This window comes from Corylus avellana, chromosome ca11, assembly GCF_901000735.1.
Source record: "Corylus avellana chromosome ca11, CavTom2PMs-1.0".
Taxonomy (NCBI): domain Eukaryota; kingdom Viridiplantae; phylum Streptophyta; class Magnoliopsida; order Fagales; family Betulaceae; genus Corylus; species Corylus avellana.
Genome location: NC_081551.1, coordinates 17,385,409 through 17,410,680, shown reverse-complemented (window position 1 = coordinate 17,410,680; position 25,272 = coordinate 17,385,409). Strand labels below are relative to the sequence as shown.

Below are 25,272 nucleotides of genomic sequence, written 5' to 3'. Positions count from 1 at the left end.
AATTGGAGGCCTTAGAACACCCTTTGTTTTTTAATTTGACTTAAGTGTCGTTGAAAAAACTATAATTTTTTTAAACCAAAATATTTTTTACGATGTTGAAGTTGAAGGAAAATGCCATGTTTACAGACCTTCCAGATTAGATGGGGATGATTTAATTAAGGGGTGGGAGTTATGATGGTATCCCAAGATGTAGGGCATCGTAGGAGAATATTTGTAGCTCATAATTCCAATTCAACATCTATCAACACGTAATTATTCAATCCAGAAAAAGAGAGTGAACCAAAAAGGAAAAAGAAGAAACTCCATTGGTAAATGGTAATAATAGCATTTCAAAATTTGAACTTAGAAGCCTGCCTTGAGGCTGGCTACTATCCACTTGAAATGATGTTTGTTAATGTGCTTTATGGAATTTTTTCTTACGTGATATAATAATTTTGACTGTTTTATGTTTTGAATTGTTTTTTTAAAAAAAAAAAAAAAAAAAAAAAAATCACATACCCCTTTCAAACTACCACCACATTATTAGTGTCCTCCAAAACTACCAATTGTATTAATGTTTCCCTCTTAAACTACCAAAACAATTTCACTGTCGTAATTTTTTTTTTAGAATTTTTTGAAATTGTTTTTAGTTTTTTTTTTTTTTTTTGTTATAATTTTGAGACTTAAAAAAAAAAAAAAAAAAAAATTATGAAAGATATTTTTGTCATTAGTGGGACATTCACACTGTTCTAGTAATTTAGGGGGATACCGACACAATTGGTAGTTTGAGGACATTGACAATGAAGTGGTAATTTGAGGGGAGGAATATGCATACTTTAACCTAAAAAATAAAAATTTAAACAATAAAGAATCAATTAATCGCACGTCAAGCCCTTAATCAAGAGCACCAGCAAGACAAAGAGAAAGAAAAGTTCAAAGTGTTCTGTTGAGAGTTCAGCAAGGGTTCACTCTAATGTTTAACTCATAATTAACTTTAGAGAAAGAAAATAGTTTAAAGAAGAAATAATGTTTGACTAGAAAATGAGCTTACCTCCAAATAGCTTAGCTTCCTTGTCTTCTAAGGAATGATTTCCCGCACGTTGTTGGTTGAGAGAGACTCAAGGACTAACATACTTTGATTATGTGGCTCCTACTTTCCTGAACACACTTTCATCATTCTCCAATAATAACGGAACGTCAGACGTAACCCTTCTTTAGGCCATGTGTAATCATTTTTCTAATGGAACTAGGTCCGATCTGCCTAACTGAAATAGGTCCAACCGACCTAAGCCAAATTGATCTAGAGTTATAGGTTTCATCGTTAATGAAATGACCTCGGTTTATGCCAAAAATAGGCCAGTTTAATAGCCAAAGAAACCCACCTCCAAGAGGTTTATTATGTGATACACCAAATAGGTGGTAGATATTTTTGGATTAGGATTCAAAGATGCAGTCAAAACAAGGCAAACAATACAATCAAGCACAAGAAATCTACCTAATAAAAGTAACCTGATTAATGGTTAAAATCCCATCATCCACATTCCATGTATAATGCCCCTTCCACCCAAAAAGAACGAAAAAAATACAATGGAGTAAAGAATATATTAAAGTAAGAACATAGATTAGATGGCTTGGGCTATCATAATCTAATCACAGTCAGTAGTCTTTCTTTCATTGGGTTTTTTTTTTCCTGAGCCATCGTAAAAAAGAGTAATGCTAGACAAAAGATTCAAGTCATAAATTTTAAAATTATCATTAGATCAAAATTTAATAATTATTTATAACAAATCTAAAGTGCTTTTAAAAGTCACGTTAATTTTAAGAAGATGTAAAGAAAACATGAGTCTTCTTCCATCTAACATTACTCATAAAAAAAGAGATCTATCGTCCTCAAGGGGTAGCTCAATCGGCTATGGACTACGTCTAATGAAGCAGAGGTCACTAGTTCGAATTCCTCCTCCCCTTTCCCTTGTGTGAACATGTCAAAAAAAAAAAAAAAATCCATCATCTACTCAAATAGGTAAGTTTAGATCTCTCATATTATCTGTATAAATTATTAAAAATTCGAACAAATAATTATTAAATAAGAATCCATAATTACTGAAAATCACAATCCATGCAAGCTTATTTCTTTTTGTATACATAATTTTGGGATAATTACATTTTCCTCCCATCAACTACAATACATTGTCACTTTCCCACCATAAACTGACAACCCGACTAACTGACCCCATCAAATTACCATTTTGTGCCCAAAACTCCTTTCTGTCAATCAAATGCGTTAACTCAGACAGTCAGCCCATCACTTTTTCCCCATAAATTACAACGCATTGTCACTTTGCCCCTTTGAACTACAACGTATTGTCTCTTTATCCCATGAACTACAACACATTGTCACTTTTACTGTCTAAGTTAACGTCTTTGACTGACGAAATGAGAGTTTTGAGCACAAAGTGATAGTTTTATAAGGTCAGACAATAGAATTGTTAGTTTATAGGGTAAAGTGACAATGCATTGTAGTTAATGAAAAAAAAAAAAAAAAAAAAAAAGGTAATTACCCATGTATTTCTTTTTGGTTTCCTGAGGCAGAGTAGAGCAGAGATCATCTTACTACCGAAGGCAAGGGCCCATTTTGATCATCAGCAAAAGATGAGAGAGGGCCCAACTGACAGAGTTACCAAAATACCCTTTGTGGAGTAGGAACTGTGAGAGGAGATGAGGTGGGTCAACACGTACAAGAAAATCTTTTATGATTAAGAGCATCTGGTGGGGCCACCTAAAAATATTTTTTAATTTCTTGAATCTTTGTCTATATTTCTTTAAAAAATAGCAACAGAAGAAAAAGAAAAGGCATCACTTCTCCCCATTTTAAAGAGTTTTGACCCTCGTTTTTCCTTCTCTCTCTCTCTCTCTCAGACAAGAGCTATCTTCCAATTTGAAGTGCGAATTTTTCTTCTTTATTCTTCTCCTGAAAAACAACCACCAAAATGTCATCATTCAAAGCCCCCTCTTTCTCTCTTCCTTTAATGGTTTAGGTTTGCCTTTTTCTCTCTCTCTCTTCTTGAACACACTCTTGTGCTTGGTAGGTTGTGCCGTTGAGGTGATGGGCCCGAAACTCCACTGAAGATTTTAATGGTGAGAGGGGTCTCTATCCATCTCTCAGTGCTCCCTTTGCCCCCATTTTCCCGCTGTCCCGCATTTGGGTTTCTTGGGGTTTTCTCTAAAAAAAATAGAACAACTTGGGCTTTCTGATTTCTCTGCCTGAAGGCCATTGGAGCTGACTTTCTGAGGTTTTGGCACATGGGTTTTTTATTTTGGTCATGGGGTTTGGAGATAATGTGGTAATGATTTTGGGGGTTGTGTTTTGGTCAACTTCGGTTGACTTTGGCTTATGGGTATTGCTTCTTCAATGTGTTTAGCTTGTGATCCTGAGGTTGGTTTTGAGCTGCCTGGGAGGTTTCTTGAGATGGGTGTTTAATTCTGGAGGTGGGTTTTGGAAGATTAAGAGGAAACTTAACTGAATAATCAAAAAGTGATTTATGTTTGTGTTTTGAAGGCGAATTTTGGACCTCGAGTGACATTGATTGGTAGGTTTTGTGATGAATCGTGCATTTGTTACATCTATGTGTTTCGTGTGGGAGATGATGATGATTGAGAGATAAGTACTTGATTTGGGAGGTGGGCTTTTGATAAATCTGGTATTGGCAAGTCCTTCAACGAAGAGAAATGGACAGAGTGATTCAACCTCCTCTGGTAATTCGCTCATCTGCCTTTACTGCTAAATTTCTGCTTTATTTTACATCTAATGTCATTCTTTTGTTTTTTGGTGATGGAATCCAATGCTATCTTGGGTATCCTGTGTATAGTTCTTACTCTTTGAAACTGCTCTGTTCTCATGCCTGTGTCTAAGTTTGTGTTTCTTGGTTGTTCCTGTTGTTGAGTTTTGTTCTAATTGAATTCTGATTTGACTGGTCAGGTGCTTAAAAAATCTATAATGAGTAATGAGACTACTCCGATCTTCAAATTGTTTTTCAGAAATTGGAAAATGCACTCTTTTATGAACGGAGTTACTTGCTGTACAATAATTATGCTAGTATTTATTCTCTTGTCCGCCGATCCTTGGCTAAAATATCGCTAAAAGAGTTTGATAAAGATAATTAGATAAGGTATTTCAGCTGCACTTCTTGAATCCAGGAAATAATGTTGTTTGTTACTTTAGATGATGATACTTGGGAATGCTTGTGATCATCCAAGTCAAATTGCTTTCTTTGGCAAGGAAAATGATATATAAATGGTTCAATAGATTGATTCTAAATGCATCACGAGAGTCCTTAATACTGGGTCATCCATAACCCCTCGTGGCTTTGCCTGGGGCATAAAAAGTAAAAAAAAAATTAAAAAAAAAAATTGCTTTCTTGTCCAGGATTATTTAAGTCGGCAGGTCTTGAAGTTGAAAACTCAAGCAAAAAAGTAAAGCCACACGATTGATGGAGTCCTTTCACCCCAGTTATGACATTAAAGACAAGATTCCTAGTGTTGGAATCAGTGCACATCTTTGCTAAGTTCAAAAGTTATGCATTATTCCAAATTCTTCTCATGCTGCCCCGTTTTGTGGTTAGGGAATAACTTTCTATTTCAATGGATGAGGTTACTAATCTAATCCTTTAACTTTGAGGCTTGAGTTTCTTATGTTGCGTCATGAGATTCCTGACAGTGACAGTTACAAGCCTCATTACATAATTTTTTAATTGTGGAAGAAAAAAAACTCGTTCATAAGCCTTAAATGTCTTTCAAATGCTGATCTAGGCTCCAGGCTGTGATTTATCGTATTGTAATATTTATCTCATTAATCATGTTAGTCTTATATGCAAAAATTTGCATATAGTTTGATCTTTGCAAAGAAGTTGTTTGTTTTTTCCCAAAAAGTAAGGAAAAAGAAAAGTTGCTCCCATTTAAGCATTTCTATGCAAAAGTAAAAATGTTCATAAGAGATAAAACTGCAAATATTAGCAATGTTATGCGAAATATATTGTATTCTAAATTTTATCTTTTGTACTACTGCAATCCAACTAGGAGATTAGGAGCCTGCTGACATTAGTTTATCATCTTGTTCTTTATCAGAAGACAAAGTCACACACTGATACACCAAGTTTTTATAGTTTTCTTTAATGCAGACACCAAGATAACATATTATGTATGTTGAGTTCCCTAATATCGTAGAGATGAAGTAGTTATGAGAATGTTAATTATTGTCCACATGGATTTTTGCAGGTTGATACAACAGCATGTTTATGTAGGGTAGATGCAGGCCTCAAAACTGTTGCCGGTGCCAAAAGATTTGTTCCTGGATCAAAACTCTGTCTTCAGCCTGACATTAAACCATCCATTCACCCAACAAGGTGCAAACCATCACGTGGTGACAGGAGCAGAAACCAATCCCCTCTGCTTCCAGGACTTCCTGATGATCTTGCTATTGCTTGTCTAATCCGGGTCCCCAGGGCTGAGCATCGCAAACTTAGGCTGGTCTGTAAAAGATGGTATCGTCTTTTGGCCGGCAACTTCTTTTACTCACTCCGCAAGAGCCTTGGTATCGCGGAAGAATGGATATATGTCATCAAAAGAGACCGAGATGGGAAAATATCATGGCATGCCTTTGATCCTACATATCAGCTGTGGCAGCCCCTCCCTCCTGTTCCCAAGGAATATTCTGAAGCCCTTGGGTTTGGTTGTGCTGTTCTTAGTGGCTGTCACCTCTATCTGTTTGGTGGCAAAGACCCGATGAAGGGATCAATGAGGCGTGTAATTTTTTATAGTGCCCGCACTAATAAATGGCACCGTGCCCCTGACATGCTTCGTCGGCGACATTTTTTTGGTTCTTGTGTCATAAACAACTGCTTGTACGTGGCGGGTGGAGAGAATGAGGGTGTGCACCGATCCTTGAGATCAGCTGAAGTCTATGATCCAAACAAGAACCGGTGGTCCTTTATTTCGGACATGAGCACCGCAATGGTTCCCTTCATTGGGGTTGTCTATGAGGGCAAGTGGTACTTGAAGGGGCTTGGGTCTCATCGGCAGGTTCTAAGCGAGGTCTACCAACCAGAAACAGACAGCTGGTACCCGGTCTATGACGGAATGGTTGCAGGTTGGAGGAACCCAAGTACTTCCCTAAATGGGCACCTTTATGCCTCGGACTGCAAGGATGGGTGCAAACTTAGGGTTTATGATGAAGTGAGTGATTCCTGGAGCAAGCATATTGACAGTAAAATGCATTTGGGGAATTCTCAGGCTTTGGAGGCAGCTGCTCTTCTTCCCCTGAATGGAAAACTGTGTATCATCAGAAACAATATGAGCATTTCTCTGGTTGACGTTTTGAAATCTGAAGATGTAAGGGGCCCTACAGCTGAACATTTATGGGAAACTATAGCAGGGAAAGGACAGTTCAAGACTCTGGTCACAAATCTCTTGTCCAGCCTTGCTGGCAGGAGCCGCCTGAAGAGTCACATTGTTCATTGCCAGGTTCTTCAAGCTTGAAGCTAGAGGCTGTATATCAGAAGTAAAGGTGGGTCAGAACTTTTTAGTGTCCCTTTTTTGCATTTCATGGGCTATATAACATGCATATTGTAAAGCTGAAACCTTTGCCTGATTCGTCGTGTTGGTGATGCACATAAATCTGTCGTAGGTTCATCATATTCAAAGTAGAGATCATGTTTACCGTGAGGGATGCTAGATGGATGAGGATGTTTGTTTTGCTAGACTTTCCTAGTTTTACAAATCATATATATATATATATATATATATATATATATATAATACACATCTTACAAGTTGAAAATTGAAGACCCATTTCGCGACTACGTTTTAGTTCTTGTCATATTGTCGTAGATACTCTTTTTTAAAATTAAAATATAAAATATAAATAAATAAATAAAAGAAGAAAGTGCTGCATTCATCACAAATTAAGATCATTTGTGTAATGGACTGGCAGTCGGTCGGTAACTCCGGTCTAAATTGTTAAGAGAACCTTTATGGGACTCACTTGCCCTAAAAAACAGATAGATTGCCCGAAACTTGCTAAGTCAAGTAGGCTTTATGGAACTCGCTCAAATTTGCTGTTTAGATTGTTAGCGGCCTGAACAACAAAATTATTAAAAGTTTCTGTTCATGAGTAGGCACTGTCCAACAATTTGACACATTACCTTCGCATTCAAGACATGATTTAATGGCCAAGTTGATTTTGTTCTCTTTTGGGGTGAGTCATGAGTGGAATGCAAACCTGTAGGAGGATCTTTTAGCAGTTTGATATTATTATTCTAGCTTGTTCCAACATAACGAAATTTATAATTAGAATCACCTTGAATTTTATCCCATGGGAAGCTTATATAACATGTTCAGTAATGTGTGGAATTGTTTCTCCACTTTCTTTTTTTTTTTCTCAAATTGCTCAACTTTATGCCCATCCAAGTACAAGTAAAAACCCTTTGACCAAGGGATGATTATCCACTTGTTAACCACAAGATAGGCTTCTATATACCAATAGCAGATTAAAGAGAAAAAGAAGCAAAATATTATTCAAGGAAAAAAATAAGTATCAAATACATGTTTCAGAATTACAAGAAAACATATCAAATTGCCCTAAACAGCAATCATTTGTTCAAATTTGTTTTCAAATTTCCCTATCGTAATAATGGCTATAAAAGAAGATTTTACAAGAATGTCTAACTAGAGGTACCACGGGCATCTTCCTAAAAGCCGGTATAACAGCAAAGCAAAAATAAGAATGAATATCTACCCAGCCCCAACTCCCGAGAGGTAAGATTGTGCTAGCAAGAAATGCTTTTCCTTCTGCCTTTTGTATTCATTATATCGCAGGAAGAAATATCCGAGATAATCAAAATCAATTGGTGACATCTTTGCCTATAAACAATAGACACAAAGAGATTGTGAGTCACAGCTGCCACAGGGACTAGGGAGTACTCACTAGCAAAGCAGGAGGAATAGAGATAGATACCTGGATTAGTCCCCACAATGCCCAATATAAGTGTGAAGCTAACATATACGTATTTGACTCGACGTAAAGAGTTTCGAGGTCTTTTTCAGATACCTGTTATCCAAATTATAATTATTAAAGCATGAAAAGTAAGTAAAGCTTTTCTTTATTGTGAAGTCAATAGTAGTAAAGTAATTGAATGCTTTTCATTCTAACTGCAAAATAGTAGTAAAGTTGCAAGTGATTTGCACGGCAGTGATGATTATGGGCAAAACCCTCAGACTTTATAATTCTGATTTTGTACACCTTAAGCAAAATTAAATGTGACTTCTATATAGGGCTATATTCTAAGTTAATAAACCATTTTACAAAAAAAAAAAAAAAAAAACATTGTTAATACTAAAATTTTCAAGCTGAAGTAGAACACAATCTTTATGTACCTCATGCGGTTTCTCAGGTTGCAAATAATGCCTGAAGAAATGATATTGTTCATCCTTATTAGGGTATCTGCAATAAAACCATTTCAAACCATTCAGAAATAGTATGTTGTTTAAGTAGTCATGATAAATGAGAGAGAAGCAAGCAGAAAACAAAAGATAAAATGCGTACAAGCTGTAGTCACAATCAAAGCCTGCATATTCATTGAAGTGATTTCCAATGTCGAAGCCTCTGTAGTTGTACGACCCATACTCAAAATCAATGAAGTAGAGTTTCTCTGAACATTCACCAAACAAACAAGGTTAAAGAAGAATATGTAAAACCATATCAGCTAACCAAGAGCTCATTCTATTCTAGTTGTTTGTTGTTTTCCTTTATAGATGTTGGACAGCACTTTAGGCACCAACATCGCATTTCATGCCTGTGTTGCAGTCCCATTTTGGACATCTCATAAGTCAATCATTCCAGATGCCAGAAGCATGCAGTTGTACCCGCTAAACATCTTTTAGGCAATAGATAATTGAAGCAACCCATTACACAGATCATAGGCATTCTTTGTTCAAAACTATTCAAATTGAATCCATTATCTACTCATGGCACCAAGAAAGTCTCTTCCGCTACAACTCCATATGATTAGCATCAGCAAAGCCTAATCTCCAATCTAGTGCACCTGAATAATTGCAATCTCACAACACAGCCTTCCGCACAAGTCATATCATACCCTAGTACTCTACCATTTAGGGACCTATCAAATTAAGAGATAGAACACCATTACCATGGTGTTTGGTTTGCGAATCTAATGTTCCCCGGGCATCACATTCCTGGGAATGTGAGGCCCGGGAATCTAAATTCCCAGAAATGTGACTAAACCCACGTTTGGAAATGATTAAGAATCTAATAGGATTCCCGAAAATATGAGATTCTCATGTTTGGTTTACTCATAAGCATCTTATAGGAATTATTTATTCTTCTCAAAAAAATTTTATGTTTTTCTCTTCTGTTTTTACCAAAAACAAAACACTTGAAGCAAATTTTGCTTCAAGAAAGCAAAGCATAAGTATAGTTAAAGTGTTGATTAAATTATTAAACTTACCTATTCCTATCAGTTTAAGTTTTTGGGATAAATGATGATTTAACATGGTATCAAAGTCAAAGGTCCTGAGATCGAATCTTGACTCCATCAATTTGCCCCTCATTTAAATTAAATATTTTACATGTCAGACATTACTTATGAAAAGGGAGTTTGAGCCCACACATGAGGGAGTGTTAAAGTGATGATTAAATTATTAAATTTACTTTTTTCCTATCAACTTAAGCTTTTGGGACAAATGGTAATTTAACAAGTATCATTCAAGTCTTTGACAGAAGCAATAACACACAAATGCTTCCACATGCACATTCCAACTTCAAACAGTAACACTCAAAGCAATTAACAAAAATTGCCCAGCAATTCTAAAATAGAAATAAAATGTCAAAGCACTTAAATCCCAACTCTTCATTTCAAAACATTCCAAAATTCCCGTCCCAACACAACAATTCCGCTCCCAAGGAAGAACCCACTTGATCAAGACAATAAAATTATCTAAAAAAGATATAATATGACAAAGTAATTTCAAAACAACCACAAGTCTTCAAAAAAGCTAATATGTGAGAATCCAAATGCAACCACAACTCAACCTAGTTTCTAATCCAAAAGCAACCACAACAGAGGAAGGAAAATTACCAATGTGCGAAGAACTAAACCAAACAGATACTTATATTTGAGAGAGGGAGTTTTTTTATCGGCTCAAGGGAGAGGGAGAGAGAGTAAGAATTGACAAATGTAATTAAACGAGCATACGAGAGGAGATTTAGTGCCTTATTAATAAAAACACATGGGTAAGGGGATGTGGGCATTTGTGTCATTTTTTTTTTTTAAATACTTTCCAAGTGCCAAGGGAATATGGATTTTCACCTCTCTAGAAGGGAATCCACATTCCCAACAAAAGGCAGTTAGGAGGAAATCTATATTTCCTTGGGTATTTGAATTCGCTCCACTTAAGTGCAATCAAACAAGGTAATCTTTAGAATCCTAAAGGATACCCCATCCAAACGCCTCATACATGTCTATAATATTTATAATTATTACATTAGATTTCTTGTATATGTAATTTGTACTTTGCGTTTGCTCATGACTATTGTGTAATTAGCACATGCAAATAACTTTTCGTGTACGCGAGCATTTCTTATTCATCAATAAATTATTATTTATCAAAAAAATAACTTTACAAAGCAAAAACAAAACATGCCTATTAACTTTGTATTCAAAAGAATTGTGGACAAGATTGGTGGAGGTGGGTGTAGAACCGTTTGTGTGCTTCTCCACATGTTAGAGTGTGTGTGTGTGTGTGTGTGTGAGAGAGAGAGAGAGAGAGAGAGAGAGTGAGAGAGAGAGAGACCTGAAAATTGCATCATAAAATTGGCACATAAACGTTGTAATAGAAACCAACCAGCAATAAAACCATGTAACAGAAATAGATCATACTTCGGTTTTGCTATAGTCAACAAAAGGAAAGAAGCATATGAACTGGAAAGGGAAGGTCATACACACCTTCTTCATCATTAAACATCAGATTTCCCGAAAGCAAGTCGTTGTGAGCAAACACAACTGGAGCATTAAGAAGGCCTGTCAATTCCTGTTTCATTATCAGAAGATGTCCGTAAAGAGAAATAAAGTCTTTTTTCACCTTAATCAACATAAAGAGCCTTTATCCATGACATTAGCTCAATTTGCTGAAATCTTGTGAGGATTCCTCCCGCCAAGAACTATATTTAGGTAAAAAGAACAAAACTAAGACAATGCCAGGGGCTTCTAACTACGAGTCTAGGCACCTACTGCATCTCCCAATTGTGTTTCTGGATTCCCATATACCGATCTAGCACATTCTCACATTATAGCTCCATCTGGATATGGTTTTACCAAACTCCTCAAGGATGGCATCCAGATTAATTGGGTAAAAAAATGAAAAAGGACCAGTTATGTGTCTATTTTTGAGGAAACCTTTTTGTCATATGATTTCAGTTGTTCGGATTTACCAAATCAATGTACAGTAATAGCAAGGTTTCTTCAGCAAGTTAATAGGTAAAGACTGTATTAACTATGCATTCTCTAGACTTTGTTTCCTCCACTTGTTTTTCAATGAAGCTGCAAAGTTGGGCTTCTCAAAAGGTTATATCTTGTTATTGAGCTGGAAGGTCAGAAAAATATGGTAGGTAATGAAACTTCTAGGTTCATGTCTAGTTAAGGACAGGTACCAAAGACAAGCTTCAAAATTCCTAGAAGATAGCAAAACAGAGAAAACACATGCAAAAAGAAAATCTATGAAACAACCACTACCTTGAGCTTAAAAATCTCATCATGAACTTCCTTAAATGAAACCATGTTATACATTCTTTTCTTCTCACTATCATCAAATTCAAGAACAGATGCTGCAACAGAAGTTGGCAACTCAAATATCAAATATCAAAAAATTGGGGAAAGAGTAGGACAAATAGCTGAAAATTGAACACCAGATCCAAGTAAACTAGCTTCGAACAGTATAGATTGACCAGAAGGCATGGCTAGTCATCCATCAAGGGGAGATATAAAACCTTTTTCAAAAAACCTGGAGATGTCGTTCCATAGTTGAGGTTCTTTAGAGCCCGGAATTTCCACTTCATGAAACTTGTGTAGTTGCTTGGCGATCTCAGCAGCTAGCTTTGGCTTTCTCATGTCTGCCAAGGGAAAAAATGTGTGTATACTTTAAATAATGTAACTACAAAGGTTGCACATCATCAGAAATATTAAAAATGTATATGCAAAGAGAAATGTGTGTGTGCGCGCGCGTGTAATTATACTATTTAAATGTGAACAGCCTATGTGTGTGTGATTATACTATTTAAATGTGAACAGCCTAAATTTTCTCTAGTTTTTTTTTTTTTATTATTTTTTATTTTAGTCGCCATTTCAGTCCATGCCTAAAGAAAGATTATTTGGCAGATAAGGATGGCAAAACATAGGCTTATAAAGAAGATGAAAATTGAAAAAGTATGTTATGATGCCGTAAAAAGAACAAATTTCCATACAATTTAAGGATTACCCATCTCTATTTCAAAGACAAGTAAAGGAACATTATTTCTATTTTCCATATGCCCTAAGAGAAAGAAGGGGGGGCAGTTTGGCATAGATACTTGTCACCTTGGACTTCAAATTGAAATGGTACAACAAAAGGGGATCTACCCTCCTCCTACATTGTTAATCGATGCCGTTGAATTGGATGACAAGAAATTTGGCATGCAATTATTTCTTTTTGTTTTTTATAAGTAAGTGAGATATCATTAAAAACCTAAGGTGCCCCAGGCATAGGGAGTATACAAAAGAAACCCAGATACACAGGGAGCAATGAGATATCATTCAGCATGCAATTATAGAAATGTAATTTCAATTTTAGGATTATTGCTACTTCAAAAGTCTTTTGTACATGAGGAACACCATAGCAATAGCAATTAATGCTGAAAATTTAAGTCTGTTTCTGAGTGAAACTCTCTACAGGGCAACCACAATCACACAATCTTCTAGCAATTAGCCATCAAACTCTATATTGCTCTATAGATAATTGAATTACTCAGTAGAGAGTCACCAACAGTAAAAATAAAGTATCAATTAACTTGACCAAAACCAATAGTGTTGTCCCACCCTTCCATATAACTTTGTAATGTCTACCTGATGAAATTAGGGTACGAGCATTGATAAAAGATTGCACCATTCCATTTCCAAAAACTCCAAGCAACTTGGCTCCAAATCCTGCGTTCGATAGGTATTTGATGGCCTAAACACAATACGTGGTGAGCAATTACAAAGTGAAACATGAAACTGGATACTCATCAACCACATAAAACTGGGTAAACTGAGTTAGGATACTGTGTGAAACACCTTTCGGCAGTATATAATCATCAAAAGAAAAAACCATTGTCATGAGCCTAACAACTATGCCTTCCCCATCCAGCTGTCTGATACATCTGATAGTTCTAAATTTTTGGGTATTTTATGTTTCTTTTTTACTAGGGATTCTGTAATCAAACTCCCAAACAAGTACAGGAAAGATTCAAGAGAATCAATATCCTTGGACGTTCGCCAAACAAGTAGAATTCTACTTGCCAACTATGATGATTCTATTACATCTTAATGAGACTTCCATAACAAAGCCTCATAAGATATTACATTGCTAGACATTATACGTACATACAGCACAACAGAAAATAAAAAGCAGAGATCTAGCAGTGTACATATGGTCAAACATTGATACCTAGCTATTATAGTAGCATAATAATGTACAATTTCCAACTTGCTTAAGATAACATGAAATTCGATAGGGAATCAGCTCCAAAAACACTACAGCCAAAATAGAACAAACCAATCCCCAATATAATATGAAATAATTGAGCTAAAACAAGTGGCACTAGAACCATTTGGTTAGTATATGTGAATTCTGGTGCTTCTACACTAGTTACACATAAACATCAGAAAGCTTAGGGTATCACCTGCAATTCCCGTTCACGATTGATAACGTACTCGGTATTAGGCCCATATAATCTAACTGTCACCAACTCCAATTTTCCTTTTTCTTCCTCAACAGAAACCTTCAGCACTACAAGAATCAGCCACCAATTTCAGTTCGAACAATACTTCAAAAATCAACACGATAACAAATCAAATATATATATGCCTCTTTCCGTTATATATCAATTTGAGCTAATATAATCAAGTCAAATACTCACATAGATTTGTGATGCCACCAGAAACAGTCTCTACAGAAAAGCGAGAATCGTCCAATTTCGACCATTTCTTGAACATATCCTTGCACAACTCTCTGCGAAGAGAAGCTAATCGAATCAAATTTCTCGGACAGAGAGAGAGAGAGAGCACTATCGTAACCAGAAGTAAAGTAAGATACAATTCCCTGCTTCATGTTTTATTTGCCTTCCGTAACAGCGAGAAGAATTTGTTGCATTTAGCTCAAAATAACATGCAAGAGTTTCAAATTTTCCCACGGTTTCTGAGGCACCAAACGGAAGACGAAAATCGAGAGCCACCAAAACAACTATTGTAGCCTCGGGAATTTGAATTCAAACGAAAACCACAGAAATGCAAATGAGAAAAAAGAGAGAGAGTAAGGTAGACGAACATGATGCGAGGCGTCATGTCAGGGAGCGAGAGAGAGTGGTCGATGGTGAGAGACGAAGAGTGAATCTCGAAGACTCGAGCTCCCCGTGCTACTTCCATGGCGTTCCAGATCTCCGTAGCTCCCATTGGCTTCCAACTGTTCTTTCTATTCGCTAAATTCAAACGAAACGCAACGTTGCGAGAAGGATCCAACCGAACCGGGAAGTTCTTATGGGGGTGAGAATATCCCAAAGAACGGACAAGAAATCTTCAGAACGGCGAATATGTCCCCTTGGTCGTTGCAAGCCGCTTTCGTGATTTCCTTTGCTAATTGGATGGGACTTCGATAACCAGGACGTGTCTATAATAAGCAATTTTGACATATCATAATTAAACAAATCAACAAGTAAACTATATGTAATGATACCAAAAAAATAATGAGATATTTAATGGTAACGACTTTTCATTGTTTGAACAATTCAATATAAATTATATATTTTGGAGAAAGTCGATTTCCTTTGGAGTTTGGATCACCTTTTCCAGGTGTGAGCCGGCCCTTTCACACGCAATTACAAAACGTGGATACGACCACACTCTTGCCGACACGGCACGTGTCAGTAGGCACATTTAGGTTTTTGTTCAACAAAGTTGCATATATATATATATATATATATATATATATATATATATATATATTGCCACCCTTGATCCACCTGATCAAACCAAGAGTTTTATTTTTTATTTTTTTTTTTTTTTTGAAGTACATTCAAATAGCTACAAAAACAAGAAAACAAACTAAACAAAGGGGTGGATCTTTTCTCTTACAAAAAGGAATAGGAGCGAGCGACAAAAATATGTGAGAATGCAGGCAAAGTGTGCTATATAAAAGTGAGTATCGGTTCGGTCGGTGTCGATAAGGGCATTTTTGATTACCGATTCGTAAAAGTTGGTCACCTCAATTAATTAACCAACTTCATACCGATAATGAATAGTTTCAACTTTTTTCATTAATCAGTGAATAAGTGGTTAGTTAAGTTGGTCAATTATGAGTTATAAGTTTTTATGTTAAGATTTATTGATTTCCTTGTAACTACATAATCAATAAAGAATATGTTTTATAAAAATGAAAAGAAAAAGTAAATTCATGAAACACAGTCTAAAATGACAACCACAAATCAACTAGACAAACACAATAAGGAAAGTTATCACATAAAATTCAAAATTTACTTTAAAAATCGACTAAGTCAATTAACCGATTAAAAAAGAAAAATTACTGCCTACCAAACCAAACCGATGTCAAAATAGTATTTTTATTCTGTCTACCAACTGCCGGAAGTCGGTTGTCGATCGACGACAGTTTGATGGTAGTTGGTAGGAGATAAACGGTTAATCGGCACAATCCTAGTGCTATAGTTGTAGCCTAATAAGCCATACGATGGGGTATAGAAGTTGGCACTTTTATAAACATTTTTAGCCTTTCAAGTGAAAGAGGCTAAAATAATGAAGATTGTAACATCTCATATAGCGGAAAAACTGTAATTATCAATACAAAAAAAATACTGTTAAAATACTTTTCTTTATACAAAAATACCCAAAGCTATGTCGTACAAGGCATTTATACAGATCTATCCGACAGTCTAAACTCTAGACAAAACTTAACCAACTTGGAATCTCTGTACATCTCAATATGAATCTCTAATCACAACTGCATAATTACCTTGATTTTCCATTCCTGCAAGCACTACAAAAAACTGTGAAGTAGTGAGTCAATTGATTTCCGACAATATAAATCATTGTTGAATCATATATATAGCAAAATGCTAGACAAGTTATAAAACCACAAAAATCCGTATTATTGGATATCAATATCATACTCAATAAGTAAGAATACTTACAGTGGATTACATGAATGGATCATCAAAGGTAATTACTTGAAACCCGTTCTGCTGCAGTTGGTCCATACCCATAACAATCCCTTCACTGACTTTCTCTCTCTCTCTCTCTCTCGCTTAAACTCTCTTTCTTCCTCTTCAGCTCTCTGTCTTAAATTTCCCATCTCACTCTCGGTTTCTCTTGTGTTCTTTCTTTCTTATAGCGCTTGGTCTCGCCCTTTCTCTCTCTGTTCTGAGTAAACACTCTTAGAAAGAAGAAAGACCGAGTAAAAAGCGGAAGAAGGAAGAATATATGCAAGAGATGGAAGAGGAGATGAGTGGTGAAAATACTGAAGGAGAAGAGCTCTATTTATAGGAGAAAATCAAACACTATTCTACCTTCAATTTACAATTATACCCTCATTTTACTATTTCACCAACCCTATACTATTTCACCAACCCTATACTATTCTACCAACCCTATACTATTCTACCAACCCTATACTATTTCACCAACCCTATACTATTTTACCTTCTTATTCTACCATCCTTATACCTACCATTTACTATCATATTATATCACCAATTATTACAATCATACTCCAAATTATACCAATCAATCATCAATTATCATATCTCTTAAATCTCCCAATAAAATAATCAATATAAAATCATCATCATGATATAATAAACTCAAATCAATATTCATTCCAATAATATTCATAAGATCTAATAAGTTCCTCAAGAATAAATATTATTACCTAATATCATCAATAAATATCTCAACCTCAAAGTAAATGTCATTACCTAATATGAATATTAATATAATCATAGCATCAATTTAATATCTCTAAAATAAGACTTTAAAAATCTGGGTTGCTACAAAGATGGAGTTAGAAATCAAGTCGGCAATCTTTCAATCTTAAAGGATGGAGGGTGCTACAAAGCCATGACAACAATTTGAGAATCACCTTCCAAAATAAAGTCACTGAGATTGAGAGAGACTATCAAGGACGCAGCAAGGTCCATAATTTTAAAGGAGAGGAGAGTGAATTCCAAGCAAAGAAATTTTCTTGACCTAGTTGGCCACAACCAAAATATCAAAGACAACCCCATTTTGGACAACCTTATTCTTGAGAAACCAAATAAGGTCGCAAAACGTGACGATCAACATAATTCGAGTAATGATATAAAGAGGACTATAGTCTTCTTAGAGTCATCTCAAATGTGACTTGACTTTTAAAATCAACATTAAATTTGAAATGATTATTATCAGTGGCGGAGCCAGCGATTTTATAATGGGGGTGTCGCTAAAATTTGGCAGCCTAAAAATTTTCTTCACCCTAAAAATTTGATAATTCACACAGTATATGTATCACAAAAAATATCTATAAAAGTTCATAAATATGTGCTCAAATTGATATATTAGAAATGTAACATGTCGACACTATATCAAAAGGACAGAAATACAAAAAAAAAAAAAAAAAGTGTTTAGAACTGCACTTTATGGTATCTTAGAAGTACAAAATCATCAAATATCGAATCTAAATCAAAACTCTCAGCAATTTCTCATTCAATATAGAATACTAAACTATTTGCAAGAAAAACTGTAACATAAAACTACAAAAGCGACTGAGAAGCCAAGGAGGAGGGGACGAGGAGTTACATGTGAATTTGTGATATAAAGAACAGAGAATGAAGAGACTAGAGAGAGTTTGAGAGAGAGCGTCTTAGAGATTTTTTTTTTTTTTATGGGGTGCGGAAGAAGGGTTGCCATGGGTTAAATGGGGGTGCAGGAGAAGAGTTGCTGTGTCTTGGGTAATGGGTATGTAGGTAAAATTGTAAAAAGAATATTTTATTTTATTTTATTTTGAGGGTCTAAAAAAAAAAAAAAAATTTAAATCCTTGGGGGTGCCACTGATTATTATTGAATCTTGATCTATTAGTGATTTTAAATGACAAATCACATTTGAGATGACTCTAAGAGAACTCTACCTTATATCATTACTCACCTAATTCAGAGCTTGTTTAAAAGTTTTATTAAAGACTTCAAAAGTATTTTTAGTATTTAAAAACTTGTGCTAAGCAAAAAGCTAATCTCTTTGATTAAAAAAAAAAAAAAACTCTAAAAGTACTTTTTTACTTTATACTCTTAAAAAATGTCAACTTGCACTTTAATATATATATATATATATATATATATATATATTATAACTTTAAAATCTCTATTTCTCAATTCCAGAGCATCTCCAGCAACATTAAGTATTTTACCTAATGAAAAATGACAACTCTTTACTTTAGCTATTGTTTTTTCACTGCATATTTAATAGATTCTCTATTTCATTCTCAATTTGCTTTAAAATATTATTTTTTATTATATTATTGTCAATACTTAATTAAAGGAAAAAACAAACACATATATAAAAACAAAAATAAACATATATGATTCATCTGCATGTTACAGTTACATAATAACCCAATACAGGAGGGACACATGAACATTAAAAAATAAATAAATAAATAAATAAAAGGTTTGATCTGTACAAAGACATAACGAAAAAGCTTTGATCTGTACAAATGAAATGGAGGATCCTCTGTACTGAACAAACATAACGAAAAAAAGAAAGAAAGAAAAAAATGATAACTTGACAAAGAGTCAAAGACAACCTGTACCCATGAAAGAAACAAATTGTACAGAGAGCCAAAAAAAAATATTTGTAGAAGAAAAACAATAAACCATAAAGAATTATTTTGTGTGAAAAAATTTTGTGTTCGAGAGACACTTAGCAGATGTGAAGAGGTATTCAAAAAAAATAAAAGATGTTGGGTGAAAATAAGTAAAATAAAAAAACAACAAACAAAAGAAAAGTAAACAATATTTTATTCATCTAGTGTGTTATAGTGAATAACACCAAATTCTTATTCACTTTAGCAATGTAGCTATTTTAGTTAATAAATTACTCTGTTAGAGCTAAAAAAAAAAATAATAATAATTAAATATAGCTAATATTACTCTTTTAATTAAACTGCTGGAGATGCTCATCCGTTTTTGCTCAACACCGAGTCAAGGACTTTATCCACGTGCTCATTAAATAAAGAGTTGATTCTCACTTTAAGTTAGATCCATCAACCCATATAAAAATTTGAGAGATGTTGGCCTATTTGATGATGTCTTTTGGGCCAACTTGAACATAAAAAGTCATTTGTTTTTTGCTTTTACGTTTTCTTGCCGCCAAGTATTTTCCTCATTTCCTTTACATTCATAGATGAAATATTTAAGATAATGTAAAGTTTAAGGGATTAAAATTAAAGGAATACTAGGCTTACAAACAAATTTTACCAAAAAAACGTTTACAACATGATTGAAAATGAAATAAATTTAACTTTTGAAAAACTTAATCATATTATGTCACATTATGTTGTAAAATTTATTTGTAAACCTAACATTTTTCCTAAAGTTATAAGTTTAAAAGCTTTAAAATTTCGAATCAATGATGTCTAGTTCGAATAAGACCAACTCTCACTTGAACAATAATGAATTTTCACATGTCGACATAATGCGTGCATAAAAATGAACCGTCGATATTAAGTGTGCAATAATCTTGTTCGAACAAGATGACACCTCTATGTGTCAAATAAAGTAGGAGTGGTAGGTAAAAATCAATGGCTCATATTTAGGCACTTGCGGGTTGAGTAGGTATGATGCGTAATTTAATACGAGTGCCATGTTCTCGTTCTATAAGAACCTAAAAACATTTTGGAATAAGTACACATACTCTCCTCAAATTGCCATCTTATTGTTAATACTTTAAGCTACCAATTGACAATTGTTTCAACTGACTTCTTATACTATCAAAACAATGTCAATGTCTCACCCAAGACCAATAAAAAGACATTAATGATATTAAAAAAAATTCAATAAGACAAAAATATCATTATAAATTCAAAAAGAAAAATAAATTAATTGAAAATTTTAAAAAATGAAAAGAATTAAAGTGACTTCCTTGGTTCTTCATTTTTTGTTTTGTTTTTATTATTATTTTTGTTATTTTATATTTTAAAAAAAATAGTTTTTTTTTCCCTTCTAGTTATTTGATTTTATTTATTTATTTTGTGAAATGGATTTTTGGCATTAAGGTGAACAGTGGCATTGTTTTGGTAGTTTAGGCCCTTTAGGGGAACATTGACCAAATTGGTAGTTAGACATAAATTTATTCTAAATCGGTATGGAGAAAATATCCTCAAATCCATGAGTGACAATGAGATGGTAGTTTAAGAGAATTATGTGTATGTATTTTTCTCACACATTTTTAAAGCAAACACGGTGGGTATAATATTTTTCTTATGGGCTAAGTTGGCCCAAGTGAGGCCCAAATGTTTTGGACCAACTCATAAGTAAAATGAAAGAAAAATAAACATGAGATTTTTATTTGATTAAAAAAAAAAAACACGTGCCCCTATATTGGGTGAAAATACGGATACAGTTATTAACAATATTTCGCATAGTGAGATAACTTTTAGGAACAGTTATCTCTTCTCTGTATCTCAATCTCTCTCTCTCATTTGCGGGTTTTAGGGTGACTGCTGCTGCTAGTGCTCGAACAAATCGCTGTCTGCAGAAAAGATGCTGAGACCGCTCTTGAAGAAGCCTACTGGGAAGGGCACCGCTCTTGCTCTTCTTCAATTCAATCAACAGGTAAGTCATGAGAGTTTCCCAAGATACCGTCATTTCATTAGTTCTATTTACATTTCGGTCATCTCCCTCAGAGAGCGCTGCACAGTAGGAACAAGAAGGCAATGGAGTTCATAGCCAAAGGGTGGAGTGCTCTCAAGGAAGTTGATAGAGTCATTGATTACTGCGAGCGCAATGATCGTCGTCTCATCCCTCTACTCAGGGTACTGAATATATGAATTGATCCACACTCTCAATAGTATCTATTTCATTTTCCTCTCTATCTGTTTGGTTTCTGAGAAAATGGAGGAAAGGAAACAGGAAGTGTCTTAAAATTCAGTCATCCAGTCAAGAATCTTATGTACCATAAAATGAAAAGGTTTAGGATAATATGTTTGATTCAGTTGAATTTAAACAAATTAACATTTTGAATTATTACAATACTAGACTCGGCCAAGTCTAGCACTTGTCAAAAAATTCTAAACTCGGCCAAACTTATTTTAATGGTCTTAATTTCTTTGGAAGTCGAGCAACATAGACGTGCATAAGAGCTCCTAATTTCAAATCCTATTGCTGCTCTATCAACTTGGTTGTTTTGATATGAGTTGAGTAGATAATTTAACCAGATAAATGAGTTATACGGTTTAAGATCATTAGTTGTTTATTTATTTATTCGTATATTAGTGCTGGTTGATCTTTTTCCCTCATGGCACCTGTATTTGTGATTTTAACTGTTTTTTTTTTTTTTGACTTTCATGTAGAGAATTTCAAACATGATCTGACAATATTGCTCTTATCCTTTTTTATGTATATTGTGTTTCATACTAATCAAAAAAAAAAATGTATATTGTGTTTCATATCAGACGGCAAAGGAGAACTTTGAGTTGGCTCTAGAGGCTGACAACTTGAACACCCATGCGAGGTATTGGCTGTCCAAATTACATTTGAAATACCATATTCCAGGGGCATGTAAAGCTATGTAAGTGAACGGTTAATGTTTCCTAAAGCAACTGTTTTCTTCATTCTTTTTTATTACTACCCTGATAATAATGTTCATTCCAAACATAATTATTGCTGTAAAGTGTCAAAGGGTGCCTAGTTTTGCATAAAAGAATGAAAAAAATTATGGTTAGTGGTCCAATTCGGTTTTTGGGTGCTTGTAGACCTGGTTTGGTTCAGTTCTTAATCAAGTTTGGATTGGTTGTAAGCAGTGGCGGAGCTAAGATTTTACTTCAGTGGGTGCAAAGTCTAACTAAAATAAATTGATATGATGCTATTTTTTAGTAAATTTCTTACTTCAATAAAAAAAAACTCATTTCAGTTGTCCTCTACGAGTTTGCATATTTGGAAAGAATCGCTTCATCACTAATGCTATCAAAACCATCTCTCTCAATATATGTAACAACACAATTGTTCATCCAACCATCCCCATTCGGTTACACAATTGATTCTTTATGATTCTCATTGCTGAAACAACCCTTTATACAGTTGCAGTCGATATAGGTAAAATCAATGGCAATTTTACAAGCAAATACATCAATGGGTACACAATGTCTTCGTTTTTTTTCTCTTAGCAAGGCCACCTATCCCTTTGAGTTCTGGAGACTCTATGTTGGAGTGCACATCAAGAATATAAGTATCCAGCTGATCATTGAGTACCGTGAGATCTTTTGCTGAAAATTCATGAAAAAAAAATGAGCAAGATGGATCAACCTTGATTGAACAGCAAGGCTGGAAGTTTTTTAGAGAAGCTAAAAGCATTTGGTACAAGGATTTCTATGTTCGGCTTCAGTGGCGGAGCTCTTGTTTTGGATAGGGAAAATCTTTTTTTTTTTTAAAAAAAAAATTATTATTATTAGTATTATTATTATTATTATTTATTTATTTATTTTTAATGGGGGTAGTGAATGAATCAGTTATGTTTTGGGAGGTGGGATCTTTTTCTTTTTTTTTGACATATTGGGACTACTTCTAAGTAAATAAATTTTAATTTTGTTTTGTGTGAGAACACAATTTTTTAATGGTTAAAATTTTAAAAAGGGTTCTCATAATTGACCCTACAATTTTATTTTTTTTTGTGCATGCAGCTATAAAAAGGGTTCTTATAATTGACTCCACAATTATTTTTAGTAGGTTCAATAGTAAAAATATTTCACAACTTCAAAATTTTAGATATACCCAAGCATTTTCCAGTGGTTGCAATTGCACCCACCGGTGAGTATGGGGCTCAGCCACTGGTTGTGGGTCTAAACTTTTTGACTCAACGGTTTTGGTTCAGTTCTCGGGTTAAGAGTTGTGTTACCCGATCTAACTTGAATGAAATTTGTTTGTGTAATATCTTAAATATGTACATGTCTTATATTTTATATTATTGGGATATGAAGTTATAGGTGCACCACTTTTATTCAACCCAAAAAAAATCCTACATCTCTTCAAACAATGTGCATTATCTTGCATTTTCCCTCTACATTTATCACTCTCCCACTTTTCTCTATTACAGAGTCTTCTGTGTAGTTTTTTTAAGTGAAAAGAGACCATGGGACCAAATCAAACCAACACAAAGATATTTGGTCTGGTTGGTTTCCGTTCTAGTGCTGTCCTTTTTTTATTTTTTTTGGAATTCTAGGTTGAACTTTATGGAACCAAATTTTGTTTGGTTGATTCTTAACTACCCTAGAACAAAACAATCCGAATCGAACTGCATTCCTAGTTTATGAAATTGGGAAGTTTGAATCAGTTTTTAGCTTTAGAGTGAACTTTCTGGGTGTTGCTAGCTCCTTAAAACGCCAGTCCAAAGCTTGAGGAATGTCTATCTTGATTTTCATTGGTGACAAGCAGTGTTATTATCTAAAGTTAATTTAGTGCTATCAATTGGAGGCAAGAAATCACTTTTAAGGGTTTTTTTTTTTTTTTTTTTTCAATTATCTATCTTCATTTTGATTGGTGACATGCAGTGTTATCATCTAATGTTACTTCAACACTTTTCTTCTGTTTGTTTGTTTGGGTGCAGAGCACTTTCTTTATTTGTTTGTCATCAGTATATATAATCTAAATTTGCATTTACTGCTACTGTTTGACTTTCATCATAACAGAGGGGCCGCTTTGTTAGTTGAAGCTGCAGATATGGGTAATCCAGATGCTCAGTACGAATTGGGTTGTCGTCTGAGAGTTGAGGTTAGGCTCCCTGCACTTTGCACTGCATGTAATATATGTGAATATAGTTACCCTAATCGGTTGAGCCTGCAGTGCCATGGATTTAGTTGAGCCTCTTGAACTTCTATGAAATTGAATATAGTTGACCTAATCGGTTGGGGTTGAGGTCTATTTGGGTTCAGTCGAGTTTCTAAATGTTTTTGCTATTGTTTTGTAATGTTTTTTTGGCTTGTCTTTTGGATAGAATGATTATGTCCAATCGGATCAGCAAGCCTTCTATTATTTGGAAAAGGCAGTTGACCAGGTATGTTTTCAGAAGGTAATGCATTCCAATGATGCTTTGTCAGAATATGTTTCAAAACTTAACTGGAGCTTGCCATGTTCTAGTTGCATCCAGGTGCTCTTTATCTTCTTGGTGCAGTATATTTAACTGGGGACTGCATGAAAAAAGATATTGCCTCAGCACTATGGTGTTTCCACAGGGCATCAGAGAAGGTAATTCGTTTTCATGGATCAATCAATTTCAATAGATCATCATAGGGAGTATTTGTGTGGGTGAAAACTATCTATTAGGTGAGAAACTCTGATAAGGGTAGGCAAGGAAGTAGTGGAAATGTTGAAGAGGAGACAACTTGCTCTTGGGCTTAATAGTGTTGACCTTAAAATTGTGCACACGAATTGATAATATTTGAAAGTAGAAATTGTGGCAATTAGTCTTTCAGATTGCTTGGTCAAAACTGGTGAGCTTTGAAACTATAGAAACTGATAATATGATAAACAATATAAATATAAAGCGGAAATAATAAATAGAGACACAAAAATTTACGTGGTTTAGTCTATGACCTACGTCGATAAAACCCTAAGGTGATCTTATTTTTTGAGTAATGTTTACAATATAGCATGCTCCTATTTATAAGAGACTCATGTTGGATACAAATAGACTTCTATTCTAGATAGGTTAGATAGGTGATAGTCTTTAACTATAGCTAGA

General features: G+C 34.6%; 3 protein-coding genes across 3 annotated transcripts; 2 read left to right on the top strand and 1 right to left on the bottom strand.

Moving 5' to 3' along the window:
* Positions 1-2,841: 2,841 nt before the first annotated feature.
* On the top strand, positions 2,842-6,733 carry LOC132165358 (F-box/kelch-repeat protein At1g55270-like). Its single transcript, XM_059575880.1, has 2 exons — positions 2,842-3,732; positions 5,251-6,733. The coding sequence occupies exons 1-2, from the start codon at positions 3,706-3,708 to the stop codon at positions 6,508-6,510; spliced, it is 1,287 nt and encodes a 428-aa protein (XP_059431863.1). The 5' UTR covers positions 2,842-3,705; the 3' UTR covers positions 6,511-6,733.
* A 795-nt stretch (positions 6,734-7,528) lies between these two features.
* LOC132165357 (probable ethanolamine kinase) lies at positions 7,529-14,961 on the bottom strand. The gene is made up of 11 exons (XM_059575879.1): positions 14,608-14,961; positions 14,201-14,292; positions 13,964-14,070; positions 13,146-13,251; positions 12,035-12,157; positions 11,781-11,872; positions 10,995-11,079; positions 8,576-8,681; positions 8,407-8,473; positions 7,988-8,080; positions 7,529-7,893 (listed from the first exon to the last, which is right to left on the bottom strand). Exons 1-11 carry the CDS (start codon positions 14,730-14,732, stop codon positions 7,765-7,767), a joined length of 1,125 nt encoding a protein of 374 aa, XP_059431862.1. The 5' UTR covers positions 14,733-14,961; the 3' UTR covers positions 7,529-7,764.
* A 6,016-nt stretch (positions 14,962-20,977) lies between these two features.
* On the top strand, positions 20,978-24,776 carry LOC132166100 (uncharacterized; the record flags this gene model as incomplete). Its single annotated transcript, XM_059576859.1, is given in 6 exon segments — positions 20,978-21,152; positions 21,224-21,352; positions 21,992-22,107; positions 24,221-24,302; positions 24,526-24,585; positions 24,669-24,776. Coding segments are annotated over 6 exon segments (567 nt in total), but the record flags the coding sequence as incomplete, so codon positions are not given.
* Between the last annotated feature and the right edge of the window lie 496 nt (positions 24,777-25,272).